The 18,235-nt window shown below is 42.6% G+C and overlaps 2 protein-coding genes across 4 annotated transcripts in view; one reads left to right on the top strand and one right to left on the bottom strand.

The window, feature by feature from the left end:
* Positions 1 to 10,573, top strand: part of GMPR (guanosine monophosphate reductase) — a 116,940-nt gene extending 106,367 nt beyond the window's left edge. For both annotated transcript variants that reach the window (XM_033934605.1, XM_033934606.1), the window contains exon 9: positions 7,736 to 10,573. In XM_033934605.1, coding sequence (XP_033790496.1) covers positions 7,736 to 7,916 — 181 coding nt within the window. In that variant the 3' untranslated portion in view covers positions 7,917 to 10,573. The remainder of the gene's footprint in view (positions 1 to 7,735) is intronic.
* The window catches only part of ATXN1 (ataxin 1), a 120,274-nt gene that overhangs the window by 8,452 nt on the left and 93,587 nt on the right, over positions 1 to 18,235 (bottom strand). The window lies entirely within an intron of this gene.

The following is an 18,235-nucleotide window of genomic DNA, read 5'->3' as shown; positions in this document are numbered from 1 at the left end:
AACATGACAGCAAATGGCCCATCTAGTCTGCCCATCCAGAGCAACCATTATCTTGTTCTGTTTCTGAGAGATTCCACGTGCCCTCTTATTTATTATTTATTTATTCAATTTTCTATACCGTTCTCCCAAGGGAGCTCAGAATGGTTTACATGAATTTATTCAGGTACTTAAGCATTTTTCCCGGGCTTACAATCTACCTAATGTACCTGGGGCAATGGGGGGATTAAGTGACTTGCCCAGGGTCACAAGGAGCAGCATGGGTTTGAACCCACAACCCCAGGGTGAATTTAGACACAGTCTCTGTTTCCATCACCTCTTCTGGGAGACTGTTCCATGCATCTACCACCCTTTCCGTAACACAGAACCCTAGAAGGCAAAGATGACCATGGCTTGGACACCGCTGTGACTATTCTTCCCCCCTCCCCCTCCAAGCTTCCTAGGCTGTCACAGAACCCTAGAAGGCAAGACAACTATGGCTTGGCCACCGCTGTGACTGTTCCACTTTTTATGGTTTTCTGTAGTTGACCTATCATCTGTCAAGGAAACAGACACTGGAAGTTATGATCAATCACCAATGTAACTGACAGCCGCCCAGGACTTCAGAAGCTTTGCTCAGACAGCTATCCAATTCCAGAATAGTTATTGCACAGTACCTAGCTCTTTCAGAATAATTTATATGATGGCTGCCAACTTCTATTTTTAAAGGGTATTTCATATTAATTAAATCATACATAAATTCATTGTGGATGAACTATGGATCCTTGTGGCTTACAGCAGAATCAGTTTCTTTTGGAGAGACCTGTTCATAATGAGAGCAATTTTAAGAGGCATTTTCTCAGGTGAAAAAGCGGTTGGCACACAGACATGTATTCTTATAAAGCTGCCCTTCTGAAATGCAGGGAGAAATATACCATAACTATTGTGTGTATATGTTTTTAGAGCTACCATTCCCTTTATAATGCTCTTCAGGAGGAGACAAGGCAGGGTTTCCTTTTATACTTTCACTATTGATGTTAAAAAGTATGCATGCACATTTCTCCTAAAAAATAGCTGCACACTTTAGAAGATGTATATAAGTGTACAAAGTTTATCTGGGGTAATTTTCAAAATGAACATATATAAATTAGTATAATTTAGGCACTTACTCCCAAATTTTGCATATGGTGCTATAAGTTGCATGTGCAAATCAGTAGACACAGCCGATTTTCACACTAGTGCTGCCCGATTCAGGGAAATTTTTTTCGATTTGATTCAGCTTATTGAATCGATTTTTCGATTCAATTCACTTCACCCAATCGGGTGTTTTTTGGTTTTTTTTTTCAAAAGTCCTGGCAGATTTATTTTGTATCCTTTCCACCCATCCCACTCCTTTTTGCCCTTGCCAACCTCGCACCAGTGCTGTGGTGTAAACCAAATAAAAAAGACATCCTCTCTCTGTTAGGTCCTAGCTCACACTCGCTGTCTAACACCAGCTCTGGAAGGATACACATTTCAAACCTAACATATTGTAATCACAAAATAAAAAATAAAATTATTTTTTTCTACCTTCCACTGTTATATCCAACATTTGTTTCTTTCCCATTGTCTATCATTTCTCTCTCTCTCCCTGCCTTGTGCCCTGGGTCAAACCTCTCTATTCCCCTCTATGCAGCATCTCTTTTCCTCCCTTCCATTATCATGTGCACCATTTCTTTCTCTCTCCCCATGCACCATCTCTCCCTGCCCTCTACCCTTTGTCCAACATTTCACCCTCTCTCTTCTCCATGCATGTCTCCCTCCCCTCCACCTTATGAAGGATTTCTCCCTCTCACCCCTTTCTGCCTCTTTGTTTTATCTCTTCCTTCTTTTCCTCAACCCCAACAATTCTTCCTCTCTCCTTTCTCCCCCCATGTGCAACATCTTTCCTACTCTCCCGCCCATCCCCCTATGTAGCAGCTTTCCATCCCTCCCATCCCCCAATGCAGCAGCACCCCACAGATCTTCCCACCGTGAAACATGACATACTTCTGAGGCCTCCTAAAGCAGCAGCAGCGCTGTGAATGGGCTGCTTCGCAACCTGCTCCACTAGGACTTCCCTCTGCCTTGTCACCAATGATGTCATCAGTGACACAGCAGAGGGAAGATCCTGGGGGGGAAGGTCACAAAGCAGCCCCTTCAGAGTGCTGCCGCTGCTGCTGTTTGAAGGTATATCAGGTGGGGGTTGCTGAATCGGTAGCTGACTTTTTTCGAACAATGATTTTCTCGGACAACGAACCGAAGTGAATTGGTGAATCGATTCGAATCAGCAAATCGGGCAGCACTATTGTGTGCACAACTCTACTATTGAAAGAGCCAATTAGTGCTGATAATTGGTGCTAATTGGCACCAATTAGAAGTTATGCACAGAACTTAATAGGCGCATTTTAAAAAGTGATGTGCATCACTTGTAGTGCATGAATCTCAGAAAGGGTGTGGCCAGAGAAGGAGTAAGGGTGGATCATGGACATTCTTAAAAGTTAGGCATACACCTGAAAACTTTTTTATACAACTTGTTATAATTTTCAAGATATGATGATATTTTAATTACTGATTGCTTTTGTATTCTCTTGTAGATTTTACAGCTTCTTTGAATGTAAATCACCTTGAACCCTTTTTGGTATAGTACGATTAATAAGTTGTGTATTAGATTAGATTTCATCCACGCACAACTTAGGCATTTAGGCCTGATTTTCCGTGGCCTAAATGGGTGCACTTAAATGTTATGCTGTGTATAGCTGCCAAATGCGATTTTGTATATACCTGCCTTGAACCGCAAGGTAATGGCGGAATAGAAATCTCTAATGTAATGTATATAACAGAAGCTTTTATAGAATCACGCTAAACACTGTGCTGATTGGTACCAATTTTATGGGTACCATATATAGAATTTGGCCCATAGCACATAAAATAATATTTTACCTATTTAAGTTCTTAATCTAACAAGATTATTGAGGCATGAGCTTTCAAGGACCAGAGTCCACTTTGTGAGATGCATCATTATGCATAGGTATAAGGGGTAAAATTTAGCCGGTGATTACTGCGGGCAGATTTAGGCCCCAGTATTCAGTGCCGTCACTGAATGTCTGGGCTCTTTAAGGGCTCTGGCCTCACCCAGAGTACAGGATACTAGTGCTATATTCAGCCCACTGCCCAGTTAGCTAACTATATGAATTAGCTCCTCCCAAGCCTCCTCCAAGATCTTACCTTCCTTCTTCCTGGCATCTGCTATCCCCTTGTATGTCCCCACCCCATGCCTACCTTAGGGTCCTTGGTGGTCTAGCCAATAGATAGGACTGAACTGATCCCCACTCAATCCTGTCCATGCTGGCTCTTTCAAAATGGCTGCCCTGAATAGAGAATGACACAGTGACAAAATTAATCACTTTTCCCGTCCTTGCGGATAACCGCGGGAAATAATCCCATGTCATTTTCTAGTGTCTATTTCAACCTCAGTCCTTCTACACCAGCATTCTTCAAAGCAAAGCTTGCGGGTCAGTGGTTGTGGCCATTCATACTCTGATTTTTCCCTCTCTCTTTAAAGAATGACATGAAGATGGTTTCCCGCGGTTATCCGCGGGGACGGGAACGGTGATGAATTTTGTCACCGTGTCATTCTCTAACCCTGACCTCTCACAGCAATCTTGTGGGGCTGGGAGCATAAAAGGATGTGAGGGTAGAACTGGGATATGGAGTATTTATGGGTGTGAGGTTGAAATGGAGGGTAACATCTTATGGGAGAAGGGGGGGAAGTTCATGGGGAAAGGGGGGTTATGGGACAACAATTGGCCCAATATTCTGCCTGCTACTTGGTTAGGAAATTGGGTATAGCTAGGGCAGCCTTTTTCCTGTCCAACTATAATTGGTTAGCTAATTAGATAGCAGACTGAATATTGCCACTGCCTAGTTAGCTACTGACTCTGCCCCTGGACCACCCAGAAAGTCAAACTTCAAAAAGCCTCAAAAGTTCTAGAGAAAGTCAAAATACCGTACTCACAAGAAAATAGACCTGCTCCTAGTTTCCAAATCAACACACAGGACCACACGGCACAAGGCATGAACGACGCAGTAGAATGGTTAACATAGGAACATGATGGCAGATAAAGGCCAAATGGCCCATCTAGTCTGCCCATCCGCAGCTGGGACATTTAAACATTAGGGATGTGATCACATGACATCATCGCATTGTACAAAGGAAAAGAAGCAGGTCTTTCAGGTGGGCTCCCAGCTATAAATTACTCTTAATTCACTTTCCCTTCATGTCACACAAGTTGGAGATGTGATGATTCATGAGTAGCGGGTTGTGCTCCTGAGTTTGCTCCTGAAGAAGGTTATGAAACAGGGTACTCTATAGGGCAATCAGCCAAAGCAACCCTTTGATGAGATAAGGATAGCTGCATGCATCTCTAGATAAGTTTATTGGTTTTCTTTTGATTTTGTATTTTGAGGAGAATTTATTTCTTGACACAATTATGGGAACAAGTGACATTGATTTTTAACAATTGAAGTTTCCTATTCACACAGCACATTTAAATAGAAAATAAAAAATTTGGGTGAATATAGATGATGTTTTTGGGTAATACCCACAGTGCGCTCTAGGGTGCATATATTCTGTGGGATACACCCTGGTGGAGACTTAATTACTATGTGAAAATGTTGTCTCCAAGAAACTGATTATTCACGTCTAACAAAATATTATGTGAATGGTAAACTGGATTATACAGCATTTATGGTCCTATGTGTTGATTCGGAAACTAGGAGCAGGTCTATTTTCTTGTGACTAACCAGAAAGTTAGTCACAAACAATATTCAGCAGTCCTACCCACTTATGTATTGGTTAATATTGGCAAATGGCCAAACTGGGCAGGAGCCTCTCCTACCTGGTTAAACCCTTTTGAATATTGAGCCCATGTATTTTAATTGTGTCTCTGGAACCAGCTATATAATGCAGTGTAAGAGAACAGAGTTGCAGATCAGAAGACTCCATTTTGTCTTGCCAAGTCATCACTCAGGGACTATTTTCATAATAGGGTGCCTAAGTGGAAAATTCAAAAAGGCACCTATTTTATGTCTAGGCACCTATGGACTTGTATAGGCAGGTACAATGACATCCAATAGTACACAACTTCTCTCACGCGGGTTTCTATCTGCTTCAAGGACAATGTAAGTGTACAGTAGATGCATCCTCTGTACCTGTACATGTGTATTATATGAAATACAGTACATTCAAACTCTGCCAGCTCCATCCATCTTGTCAGTACACATACACACAGGCTCGTATTCAGCTCGGCAAATTTATTAGGGTCATTCTTTGGATGTAGACTATTCTTCACATGCAGAAAATGTTTTATGAAATTGTCCCCTCAGTGTAACTTTGATTAAGCCCTTTGGCTCGTCTGTAAATTAGTACTGTACTCTCTGGCAGGAACTTTATGGAGGTAATTCTACAAATTAGCACCTAGACATACACAATACTTATACGCGTCAGAGGCACCAGTAATTGGTAGTTACACGTGAATGTGCTATATTCTGTAAGGTAGCGTGCTGTAGTGCATAATTGCAGGGGTCATTATATATGGACGGAGCACGGGCAGGCCATGAGCACCTCTTCAAATGATAACTATAACATATAGAATACTATCAACTATGTGCATTGACATGACATATAAACTTAGGAGCGCTCTTGCGGATTTACACTAGCATTCTATCACGGCATCGTGGTGACAAATGCTGTTACAGCGCTTAAATGTACAGCGCTGTGTACATTTTTCAGCTAGGGATACCAGACGTCCAGATTTCCACGGACATCGCCTCCTTTTCAAGGATATGTCCGGGGGTCTGGACGGCTTTTCAAAACCCGACACTTTGTCCAGGTTTTTGAAAAGCTTCCAGCTAGCAGCGACGTGGGGACGGTATCTGCGTCTGCGTAGATGCAATGCGATGACATCACGCGCATGTGCAGATGCTCTCCTGACAAGCGAACAGGTTGAGAGGGTGGGGCTGGGGGCGGAACGGGGCGTGACTTGGTCAGAACGGGGCAGGGTGGGCGGTACTGGGGGCAGGGCAATAGGCCTGGATTTTCATTCTGGAAAATCTAGTATCCCTACTTTCAGCACTATAGAAATGATAAATAGTAGTAGTAGTTAGCATCAGTACATCTACATGGATGTGCAAATTGATAGAATTGCCTACATACCATGGCTCTCTGTACACCCTAATGACAATATAAATTAGACATTTCTTCTTTTTTTTTTATAAATCTTTATTAATTTTCAAATATTAACAGTGCCATACAATGAATTTAAACAAACACTATACAGAACATACTTTAAATACACAAATAATTCAAAAAAACAATCATTTTCTCCCCCCTCCTCCCCATAATTAATAAAAGAAGTACATATTTAATTTCATAAGAACAAAAGAAATGCCTCTGCTGGGTCAGACCTGAGGTCCATCGTGCCCAGCAGTCCGCTCACGCGGCGGCCCAACAGGTCCAGGACCTGTGCAGTAATCTTCTATCTATACCCCTCTATCCTCATTTCCAGTAGGAATTTGTCCAATCCTTTCTTGAACCCCAGTACCGTACTCTGCCTTATAACGTCCTCTGGAAGCGCATTCCAGGTGTCCACCACACGTTGGGTAAAGAAGAACTTCCTAGCATTTGTTTTGAATCTGTCCCCTTTCAACTTTTCCGAATGCCCTCTTGTTCTCTTATTTTTCGAAAGTTCGAAGAATCTGTCCCTCTCTACTCTCTCTATGCCCTTCATGATCTTGTAAGTCTCTATCATATCCCCTCTAAGTCTCCTCTTCTCCAGGGAAAAGAGACCCAGCTTCTCCAATCTCTCAGAATATGACAGGTTTTCCATACCTTTTATCAGACGTGTTGCTCTCCTTTGAACCCTCTTGACTAATGCCATATCCTTCTTAAGATACGGCGACCAATATTGGACGCAGTACTCCAAATGCGGGCGCACCATCGCCCGATACAACGGCAGGATAACTTCTTTCGTTCTGGCTGTAATACCCTTTTTGATTATACCAAGCATTCTATTCTCTCTCTTAGCGGCCGCTGCACACTGTGCCGACGGCTTCATTGTCATGTCCACCATTACCCCCAAGTCCCTTTCCTGGGTACTCTTATTCAATAACATCCCTCCCATTGTATAGTTGTACCTCGAGTTTCAATAATATAGATAATTAAGTATAGCAAACAATAATACATTCCCCTCCTCCCACCTACCCACCCTGGATGTGTAAGGAAGTCAAATAAAAGGAAAGGTACATGACAGTTATTGTGACTCAATAAATGCAGTCAATGGGCTCCACACCATTTTGGATGCATTACTATATCCCAAACATTCCGTGTTCATTCTTTCAGACTTGTAACTGGAACATAGGTTTGCCCTCCAGAAAGTGTAATTCAGTCGATCATAACTCTTCCATCTGGATGGCTATTCCCGTCATTATCAAGAAAAGCCGGCTTTTATGTCGATCCAAAGAAGGTCTAATATGTAATAGAGTACCACAAATTATGGCTTCATAAGTCATTGGTATCGATGACCCAAGTACAACATTGATTTAGCCCCAAATTGACTTCCAAAAATTAAGTATCAATGGACAATAGAACAACAGATGATCCAACGTCCCTATATTAACATGACAATGCCAGCATCTATTAGACATTTCTGATATATATCATCTCACTTTTTTTTTGCAGGGCGTCAGAAGGCAGAACTGTGGAAGTGCCCTACAGGGGTGACGTGGAAAACACAATACGTGATATCCTTGGAGGCCTTAGATCCACGTGTACATATGTCGGCGCTGCCAAGCTCAAGGAGCTGAGCAGGAGGACAACATTTATCCGGGTAACCCAGCAGCTTAACCAGATGTTTGGCTGAGCAAGGCCGACCTCCTTCCATCAGCCTGTGATTTGGGCAGGGCTCCCAAGCCTATAAGCCCTGGTTAGCTGCTGTGTGTGGGGGGTGGGGGGGGGGAGGGTGAATGGGTTATTCCTAATACTCAACAATGAGAGAAGCATGAGAGAGAGATGGTATTGCACACTGTATAGCAGACACGCATGTTGATATTTCAGCTGGGACAAATGTAGGCTCAGTACTCAGAGGAATGCTGCACGTTTTTACTATCCAAATTCTTTTTCTTCTAAAACATGTACCAAAGATAGAGCTTCTGTTACGTTTTCTCCTTTCTTCCCCGTTTCTGCTGCAGGCTACAAGACAGCAGAGTTGCTCTCGGAAGGCTAGAACCGGTTTAAGCCACCTTCCAAAAATAGACTGTTTTCTTAGAAAGCGCTGTATCAGCAGGAGACTTCTGCAGGGTATTTGTTGAGGTCACATGGGCAAAGTGGCTTTAAGCTAAGGGCAGGAGCTTCACCACATTCAGACACCCTTATGTGTGCAGACTTTCATGTCAGTAGGCTCAGAAGAATTTCAAAAATTTGAAATCAGGTTGAATAGCATTTTTTTTTCAGGACTTAGAAAAGAGGCAAAACAGTGGCCAACCAGAGCAGAAGTTTTCTTAAGCTATATTATCGCACTGTAAGCAGCATGTTAGCACCTCACCCCAGCTGTTCCCATTACCAGCTGTTGCTACTAAGCTTCTACTGTGTTTAATGCTGTGTGATGAAGCTTGGTTGCACAGCGCCATAGCTTCTAATGTTTGCCTGCAGTTTCCAGTTTATTGTCTGCTTCCTGATGGAGGCTGTAACATATTGTGTTCATACTGCATGTTATGAAATGTATAAATAGGCTGATGCTTTTCCATGTGAGCTGTGCCTAATTCCTCAGGCTTTCTTTCTGGTTCTCTCTTCTCTGAAACACCATAAAGGGCTTTGCTTTCAGAAAGATTTTTGACAACAGGCAGAATTTGTGGGGAATCAGCTGCAAAATGGGACTTTGAAGGCTACATCTATGGGTTTTAATTTATTATTTCTTTAATTCGGATTTACTTTACTGCCTTTAACTGCAATAGCAGAGTAAGGCGGTTTACATATTTTGTATTCTTGTAAATGATGGGACTGTTGTAATTACTCTAGTGGAAGGAGATAATGCTATATCTACATCATTTAAGACTAAATTCTGTATATGGCACTGAAAAAAATGGATGCCATTTATAGAACAGCATTTGGTGCCGGGGTTTGTGTCCAGTTTTGGGCATGAGGATTTGCACCAACTGAAACCTAGTGTAAATCCTTGTGTCTACGTAAGGCTCCTTGTGTCTAAATAAGGTGTGGCTCCGCCTAATTCTGTAACACTGTATGCAAATTCTAGAAACATCTGTAACTCGCCCATGCCCCTCCCATGGCCACACCCCTTTTTTAGATGCACGCATCTTTATAGGATAGTGATTAAAAGATATGCCAGTTAGCATTGATGATTGTTAATGCCTAGTTATCAGTGCTAATTGGCTCATTATGCAATTGAATTGCACACGCAATTTGGCACATGCAGTTTTTAGAATTATATATATATTAGGGGGTTAATGTGCATAAGGGGGCAATTCTATAACTCGGTGTCTCCGTTTGGGTGCTTGGCTATAACGGTATCTGTGTGCACAGATGTCATTTTAGAATACTGGCATAAGGACATTTAGGTGCGCCCACATACGCTAGGCCCATGGCAAGTGTATCTAAGTGTATCTAAGCATTAACACATATAACTTATAGTATTCTGTACGTTGGGTGTGTGAGACATGCCCATGCATTTGCCCCTTGCATTTTTGCGCTAGAATAGGTACGTTATAGAATACCCTGTGTGCATATGTGTACCCTATATACAGGTATGTGCTAGTATGCTATAATATTTATGTAGAAATGGTGCCTGACTTTAGGTGTCCTGTTCTAGAAGGGGGAAGGGGTAATTCTATAAGTGGGTGCTTCCTTTTAGGCATCCAATGCTATGTGGGCATGCAGAGGTCATTATAGAATACTATCACAACCTGTCATCTAAGAGCCTAAAATCTAGGCGCCTGCAGTTATACCAGCCATAAAGTCGGTGTAACTGCAGGCACTTAAATGTGGCAAGAGCGCTCGTCACTTAGCATCTTCAGAAAGTTACATGTGTAAATGGGAGGCACATCTGTGACCTGCCTGTGCGAACACATCTCTTGTCCTAATGCACGCCAGGGTAGCTTCAATAAACGACACCCAAAGTTAGGCACTGGGATGATCCATGCTAAACTGGTATTCTAATAGCTCTAGGCGGAGTGGAGTAGCAGCCTAGTGGTTAGGGCTGCAGCCTCATCACCCTGAGGTTGCAGGTTCAAGCCCAGCTCTGCTCCTTGTGACCCTGGGCAAGACACTTAACACTTTGTTGCCTCAGGTACATTAGATAGATTGTGAGCCCACCAAGACAGATAGGGAGAAATACTTAAGTACCTGAATGTAAACCGCTTAGGTTATAAGTAGGGTTACCAGATGTCCAGGAAAGTCAGACATTTCCTCTTTTTCAAGGACTATCTGGGCTCCTGGATGAACTTTCCAAAACCCGGCAAGCTCCAGCCACATCTGGAGGGCCTCTGCGCATGCAAAGATGACATCACACACATCTGTGCATGCTACAGGCCGTCCAGATGTGGCTGGAGCTCATCCTGAAGAAGAGAGGAAATTTGGGGGGGGGGGGGCAGGGCTGGGGGGCAGAATGGGGCAGGCCTGGAGGCAGAACTGAGTGGGGCTGGGGTGGAACGGCGTGGGGATGGAGACAGAACGAGGCGGGGGTCATGCGTCCGGGGTTTCCCAGAAAAAAATATGGTAACCTGAGTTATAAGCAGTTTATAAATACTAAAAATAAATAAATAAAATACTAGTTTAGTGCACATTTCCTATCTAACTTTGGGTGTTCGGATGAAGGTGTCCTATAACATTGTGCCTAATTTCTGGGAACATTCATGCCCCTTCCATGGCCACATCCTCTTTGGAGTTACTCACTGTAAAATTTAGGCGTATGTGGTAAAGAACAGGGCATCAGGCAGATCCACATATAAGTCCTAATTTAATGTGCAAGTGACCCATAAATTCAGGTAGCCAGTTATACAATTGTCCTTTGCATGTTCTCTATGGGCGTCAGTCACCCAAATTCATTTTGGATTCTAGAGGACAAACAGCAGGAAAATAATTTGGTATGGCCAAGTAGTATTACCAGAAGTCAATTTCTGGGTGGGTCCATGGATGGACTGGGGAGGCCCACACATTTCCCTTCTGCTTCCCCTCCCCCCAACATTAAAAATGCATAGCTTAGCTGACAGGGATCCCTAAGTCCCATCAACTGAAGACGTCATCTGCTGGACACACCCCCCCCCCAGGTCATCTGAGCAGTGGGGAAGTCACTGGCAATGCCCGTGCATGCTCACTCTCTCTTCCCACTTAGGCCCAACTGTTGCTGCACCACTGGTTTGGCCAAATAGCATAGTCTTTACCCCCATTTGCACCAAATAAACGGATGTGAGTCAACTTGATAAGGCATGGTAGAGACATTCAGTGGTTAGAGCAGCAGGTCTTAGTTACCAGACATCTAGATTTCCCTGGACATGTCTGGGGACCGGACGGCTTTTTAAAACCTGCCATTTTGTCGGGGTTTGAAAAGCTTCCAACAAATCGCCGTTGGACAGATGTGAGAGCAGGCAGTGGAGGGGGGGGGGAGGGAGGGGCTGGGGAAGGGCTAAGGCGGGATTGGGGGCAGGGTTCAGTTGTAACAGGGCGGGGATGGGTGTTACAGGGCAGGCCTGGGGTAGATCTATGGGGGTCCAGATTTTCTGTTTGGAAACTCTGGTAACCCTAAGCAGATTGAGATCAAGTTCAAATCCCACTTATCTAGGGCGAGCCACCTTACCTCCCTTGGAATCAATACCACTCTTATCCACAAATTGCAACTCATCCGGAACACGGCCGTTAGACCAATCTACAAATTTAAGAAATTTGATTCAATCACAACCTTCATCAGGCAACTACATTGGCTCCCAATATCATCCCGAATAATTTTCAAATCGTCATGTATCCTATACCAGATTCTATACGGAAACTCGGCAGCCCCTCTCATCCAATTATTCTCTACTGTTTGGTCAACATCAAAGAGACTCCTTAACAGAATCCAACTAAACCTGCCATCCACAAAATACCTCCACTACAAGCGAATGTTCCACTTTATGCTAATTTATCTGGGTGTAAAAACCTGGAATGGCCTACCCAGAAGCAATCAGGAAAGAGACAAACTACACCGCATTTAGGTAAAATCTGAAGACCCACCTCTTTGACAATTAACTGTTTTAGTTTCTGTATAGCACCCCCTACTCCTAGGTCCCTCATCTTGCTTCTCCATGCCCCCTTCCCGACTACTTTCCCTTTCCTCTGATCTGTCGCCTTGAGCCTGTGCGACTCACAAATGGAAGGTTAGATTAGATTAGATTACCCTCTCTTGCTAGGACTGCAATTTAGATTGCAAACCCACTTCATTGTAACTCATCATGAGTTTGTATTTGGAAAATCTAACAGCCAAAACCTACATGTATTCAATGCAAGGATAAGGAGCCGCTTAAACCAATGTTCCATTACACCGAACATCTAGTTACCCAAACACTTATGCTCATTTTCTTTGCCTCTAGCAACTCTCAGATATAAACAGATCGGGTTCTTCTCCGGGCAGGCACATGCCCAAGCCTGCTACAGCCACGCAACTTCCACTGCTTCCTATAAGAGATACATTGACAATCTTTTTAAGAAGTTATTTCTTTATGGAGAAAAAGAAAACTATCACATCTCCTTCCCTCGCAAAAAATATTTTGCAGACATTGCTTATTTTTAAACACCAACCAATATTCCTTGCAAGCTTTCCTTTAAATAATCTAGTGTTGTATTTCAGGCCTGGAATTGTGGTGTTTACATTTGAAAAACTTTTTTTAACCTACTCTGACACTTCTATAAGCCCATGTATACCATGCAGACCACCCATCGTACACATATTTGGAAAGTAGTTTCATTTATATTCACAGATTTGCTGCCTCTGCACCCAGAGGTTATGAAATCAAATTCCCGGTGCTGACTCTGGGCAAATCACTTAATCCTCTAGTGCCCACCACTTTGAATGTCGGCTTTGAAATAACAAAAAGGCCTTGTACAAGTCCCCGTTCCCTTATACTTTCTGTGTATGTTTTCTTTTCTCATGCAGTATCTCTTTCATTTACTCACATCCTTTGGATGCTCAGGGCAGTGCTAGTAAAAAGATACATGTATTATCAGCTTACTGCACTGTCACATCAGCAAGCAGAGCTTATCCATACAGACACTACAGATACAATAATTAACATAGACATGTAAAGAATACTCTCTTCCACTTCACACCATACACAAACAAAACACCTGACTACTGATGTGAAGGTCATACAAAGTTTCAAAGTTTATTTAAAAATGGATATATCGCCCATACGTAGTTTCAAGGCGGTTTACATTTAAAATGAGCATGTAGCCTTACGAAAATCAAACATTTATTAACAATAAACACAACATAATCACTTACTGGGAACACCAGGGTAGGCAGAGAGAACTACAATATTGATTAGAAAAGAAGCAATTAGGTCAAGAACAATAGGTAGGATAAAATTAAAAAGCGAATGTCATCTTAAAAGTATTGTTATTATTGTCCTAAACAGGACGTTTAAATGTTGTAAGCATCTTTGAATAAAAATGCCAATATATTTAGGCAGAGCCAACCATCCTCAAGCTGGATTTTTCTTGGACTTTTGTTGATAGGAATGAATCCCCATGTATATATATTTGTCACTGAAAAGAATGGCTGATTATTGTACCGTGCTATGTTTTTGTAGGGATCCCTTTTGTCCTGACTGTTTTTTTTCATTCTTATACCCAACTGCAGGCTCAGAGGAGCACTGTACTAATGCTTATTGGTCCACCTGTGGGAGGGTTGCAAAGAGGGCACTGGACCTGGACCTCTGGGTCAGAAGAAGCTGAAAATCTGCCTAGAATTAAAGGCAGCACAGTCTGCTGGCAGGCTTTGGGGCTGGCTCTCATGCAAATTTCTGGCCTGGGCCCCAGCATGTCTAACATCACCTTTGACCAGAAGAGCTTACTGGCCATCAGAAAGTTCAGTACTGCTTCATGAATGACACTACAAACTTTCTGCCACTAATTTCTACATGAAACCCGTTTCTGTATTACATCTGACGGTAACATACTCGAGACACTTCCCGAACTCTAGCATAACATTCTTTGCTATTGAAGAAAGATTTCTGTTTTTCAGATATTCTGTCCCTTATTTTGCCCATTTGTTCTTGTGAAGCTGAGCTATGACTTCCTCAGCATATTTACATAAGTTGAAGGTAGGCAAACATTCTTAATCTCTTTCCCTTCGTCCAAGCTGGAAACAAGGTCACAGAATGCTTTGGCCCAGTTCTAAATGCTGGAAAGGTCAGAAGGAAGACTTTGCCTTTTGGGAGAGGAATAATGTGGGTGATGTGTATTATATATGATGCAAATGGACTACTATATGCAAAATGGGAGCCTGCCTAAGCACCAGCATAAAAAAGGTTTAGTGGATTTCTATAAGATGTGCAGAACTTTAAGATCTGTACTTTGAGAGAGAATTCAAATGCTTGGATTTGCTAAAGACTGATGAATTTCTTTTTGCCAGAAGTAATAAATGTGGGTGAATCAAGCCTGGGCCATTGGAGAACAAACTCCCACCCTTTCTAAATCAAATAAGAACATAAGAGATGCTGCTGCTGGGTCAGACCAGTGGTCCATCGCACCCAGCAGTCCGCTCACACGGCGGCCCTTTTGGTCAAAGACCAGTGCCCTAACTGAGACTAGCCTTACTAACGTACGTCCTTGTTCAGTAGGAACTTGTCTAACTTTGTCTTGAATCCCTGGAGGGTGTTTTTGCCTATGATAGCCTCCGGGAGAGCATTCCAGTTTTCCACCACTCTCTGGGTGAAGAAGAACTTCTTTACGTTTGTACGGAATCTATCCCTTCAACTTTAGAGAGTGCCCTCTCATTCTCCCTACCTTGGAGAGGGTGAACAACCTGTCCTTATCTACTAAGTCTATCCCCTTCAGTATCTTGAATGTTTCTCAATCTCCTCTGTTCGAGGGAAAAAAGGCCCAGTTTTCTCTAATCTGTCACTGTATGGCAGCTCCTCCAACCCCTTAACCATCTTAGTCGCTCTTCTCTGGACCCTGTCCTTCTTCATGTACGGCGACCAGTGCTGGACGCAGTACTCCAGGTGTTGGTGCATGATAACCTTCTCCGACCTGTTCATGATCCCCTTCTTAATCATTCCTAGCATTCTGTTCGCCCTTTTTGCCGCCACCGCACATTGTGTGGATGGCTTCATCGACTTGTCGAACAGAACTCCCAAGTCCCTTTCCTGGGAGGTCTTTCCAAGTACTGCCCCGGACATCCTGTACTCTTGCCTGAGATTTTTCTTACCGACATGCATTACTTTACATTTATCCACGTTGAATCTCATCTGCCATGTCGATGCCCATTCCTTGAGCCTGGTTATGTCATGTTGTAGATCTTCGCAATCCCCCCACGTCTTCACTACTCTGAATAACTTTGTGTCGTCCGTAAATTTAATCACCTCGCTCGTCGTACCTATGTCCAGATCGTTTATAAAGATGTTGAAGAGTATGGGCCCACTGGTGACTGAGTATTGTCCAATCACCCCCACTTTCTGTTTCCTATGCTCCAGCCAGTTTTTAATCCATGTGAGTATTTCTCCCTCGATTCCATGGCGCGCAATTTTCCGAAGTAGTCATTCATGCGGAACCTTGTTTAATGCCTTCTGAAAGTCCAGATACACAATGTCAACCGAGTCACCCTTATCTATCTGCCTGTTTACTCCCTCGAAGAAGTGCAGCAAATTCGTCAAACAAGATCTGCCTTTGCTGAAACTGTGCTGGCTGGTCCTCATCAGACCGTGTCCGTCAAGGTGATCAATGATGCGGTTCTTTATCAGCGCCTCTACCATCTTTCCCGGTACCGAGGTCAGACTCACCGGTCCGTAGTTTCCCGAATCTCCCCTCGAACCTTTTTTGAAGACATTCGCCACCTTCCAGTCCTCCGGAATCTTTCCTGTTTTGATCGACAGATTGGCTATTAGTTGAAGTAGTTCAGCTATGGTCCCTTTCAGTTCCTTGATGACCCTTGGATGGATGCCATCCGGGTCCGGGGATTTCATTTACCTAGCTACAGGGAAGGATTACACTATATTGGGTCCTAAGCAAACATATATTTGCCCCATTAAAAAAGTGGAAAATCACTGGACTATATGTATAGCCCTCGATGGAGACTGCCCCAAATTTGTTGGTTGGGCTGAGAACTTTTCAGCAGCCCTCTTATGTTGCTCTGAAAATTACCCCTGCAAAATTAGTCTTATACATATATCCCTGCTAAACTGTGGGTACTATTTTATAAAATATCATTTTTAACATCAAATTCTAATCACATACATAGAAACCTACCCCTCAGGAATGCCCCTAAACGGTGCCGGTAAAAATGAATATGTACAGGTATTATGTGCAAACTTTAATCCACCTATTGGGAAAGCAATTTTATGAAAAGATGCTTCTGCACATAAAACACTGTTTTCCCCAGGGAAATGCCTTTCAAATGAAAATTTATGGGCAGCTCTCACAGGATGAGCCAATAAGAGGTTGTCAATGGAGAAAACAGCTAAAACCTTTTTTGGTCCTAGTTGCAGCATTTTGAAGATTGTTTTTTTAAAATGCTGAGTCACACATTCTCTCTGTGTCTGTTGCTATGATTCTTAAAGGTTCAGCCCACTTGTTTTTAAAATGCTGAGTCACACACTTTCTCCCTGTGATCTGTTGCTATGATTCTTAAAGGTTCAGCCCACTTGGCTGAACCTATGGGAGCAGTCTAAGGCATGACAAGGGGAGTGGTTTCTGTGTATGAGGTATTCCTGGCTGGGGGTGATTAGGAGTGAAAAGAGATAATATAACAGCAATGTAGTGCCAGTTACTCTTCAAAAGTAATTAATCACAAAGTTTGAAATATGTGAATAAAGTTAACTACTTTGATTACTGCAAGAAAGTAATTAACTACAGTAACTAGTTACTGGCCACTCGATTTCACACAACACTGCGCAAGAACAAGCTCCAGGACTGCCAATCACTGTAGATCAACCAAACAAATTATTTGTTTATTTTCAGTACTTATATATGCTGCATTAAACCAACGCGGCTCACAATTTAAATCTGGTTTTGCCCTATTACATGCAGAGAATTATAATTCTGATCATCGCATGGACTGCCTTTAAATAAAACTGCAACTCCATGCAGGCAGTAAAACAAAACTGGACTGGATTTATAGCCAGCTCGGTGAGAGCTGTGTTTCTCCAATATTCAGCAATATCATTCATTTGTGTCCAGGGAGGAGAAGTTTGTATTGTATCTGGCACCCTCTTCATTTTGAAATGTTGGCATCTATGACTCATTTAACCTGTTTGTAATAACGAAAATACAGATGGGCATGTTGAAATACCTGTGTGTGTGATTTTCTTCTTTTTGACAGGCTTTTCACTGATGCAGGGCTGAACCGTGTAGACCCAATAAGCACTTTTGTAATTTTATCAGCTTCACCTATGTAAAAGGGTCAGCTCCTGACAATAAAACTGAAAAGGAAAAACCCACAGTATTTGCAGACAGAGCATGCATTTCACCACACACGGATTACAGACATCCATTTTTTTTAGTTTCCAGGTCTGGATTGATATGTTTAAAATGGGACATGGTTAAGCATCTACTTTTTCAGCCCTCAGTTCAAGTTTCAAGTTTATTGGCTTTTAATATACCGACCATCAGCAAGTATCTGGCCGGTTTACAGTAAAAAAGTTAGCAGGGCCAGGGCCAAACTGGCCAATCAGTAAGCAGGATTTGCATGCCTCCATTCATGGTCAATTCAAGCTCTGTTCACCTCTATTGTAGTCTATTATGAGCCCAGTAAGGACTTGTAAAAGAGTCCAGTAGTGGTAGAGATGAGCTAAAATAGGTAAATGTCAAGATTTTTCCAATCTTGGAAGTTTGTTCTGTTGATCATTTGAAGCCATTTCTGTATGCTTTGCTTTCCAAAAAAGATTTGCAAGAATTTCAGTACCCCTGCTTGGTGGATCTGAAAGCAGACTGATGTGTTCACAACTAAATTATACAATGTAAAGTGTATGGTCCAGT

The sequence above is a fragment of the Geotrypetes seraphini genome, chromosome 2 (assembly GCF_902459505.1).
Source record: "Geotrypetes seraphini chromosome 2, aGeoSer1.1, whole genome shotgun sequence".
Taxonomy (NCBI): domain Eukaryota; kingdom Metazoa; phylum Chordata; class Amphibia; order Gymnophiona; family Dermophiidae; genus Geotrypetes; species Geotrypetes seraphini.
This window is presented reverse-complemented; position numbering and strand designations above follow the sequence as displayed.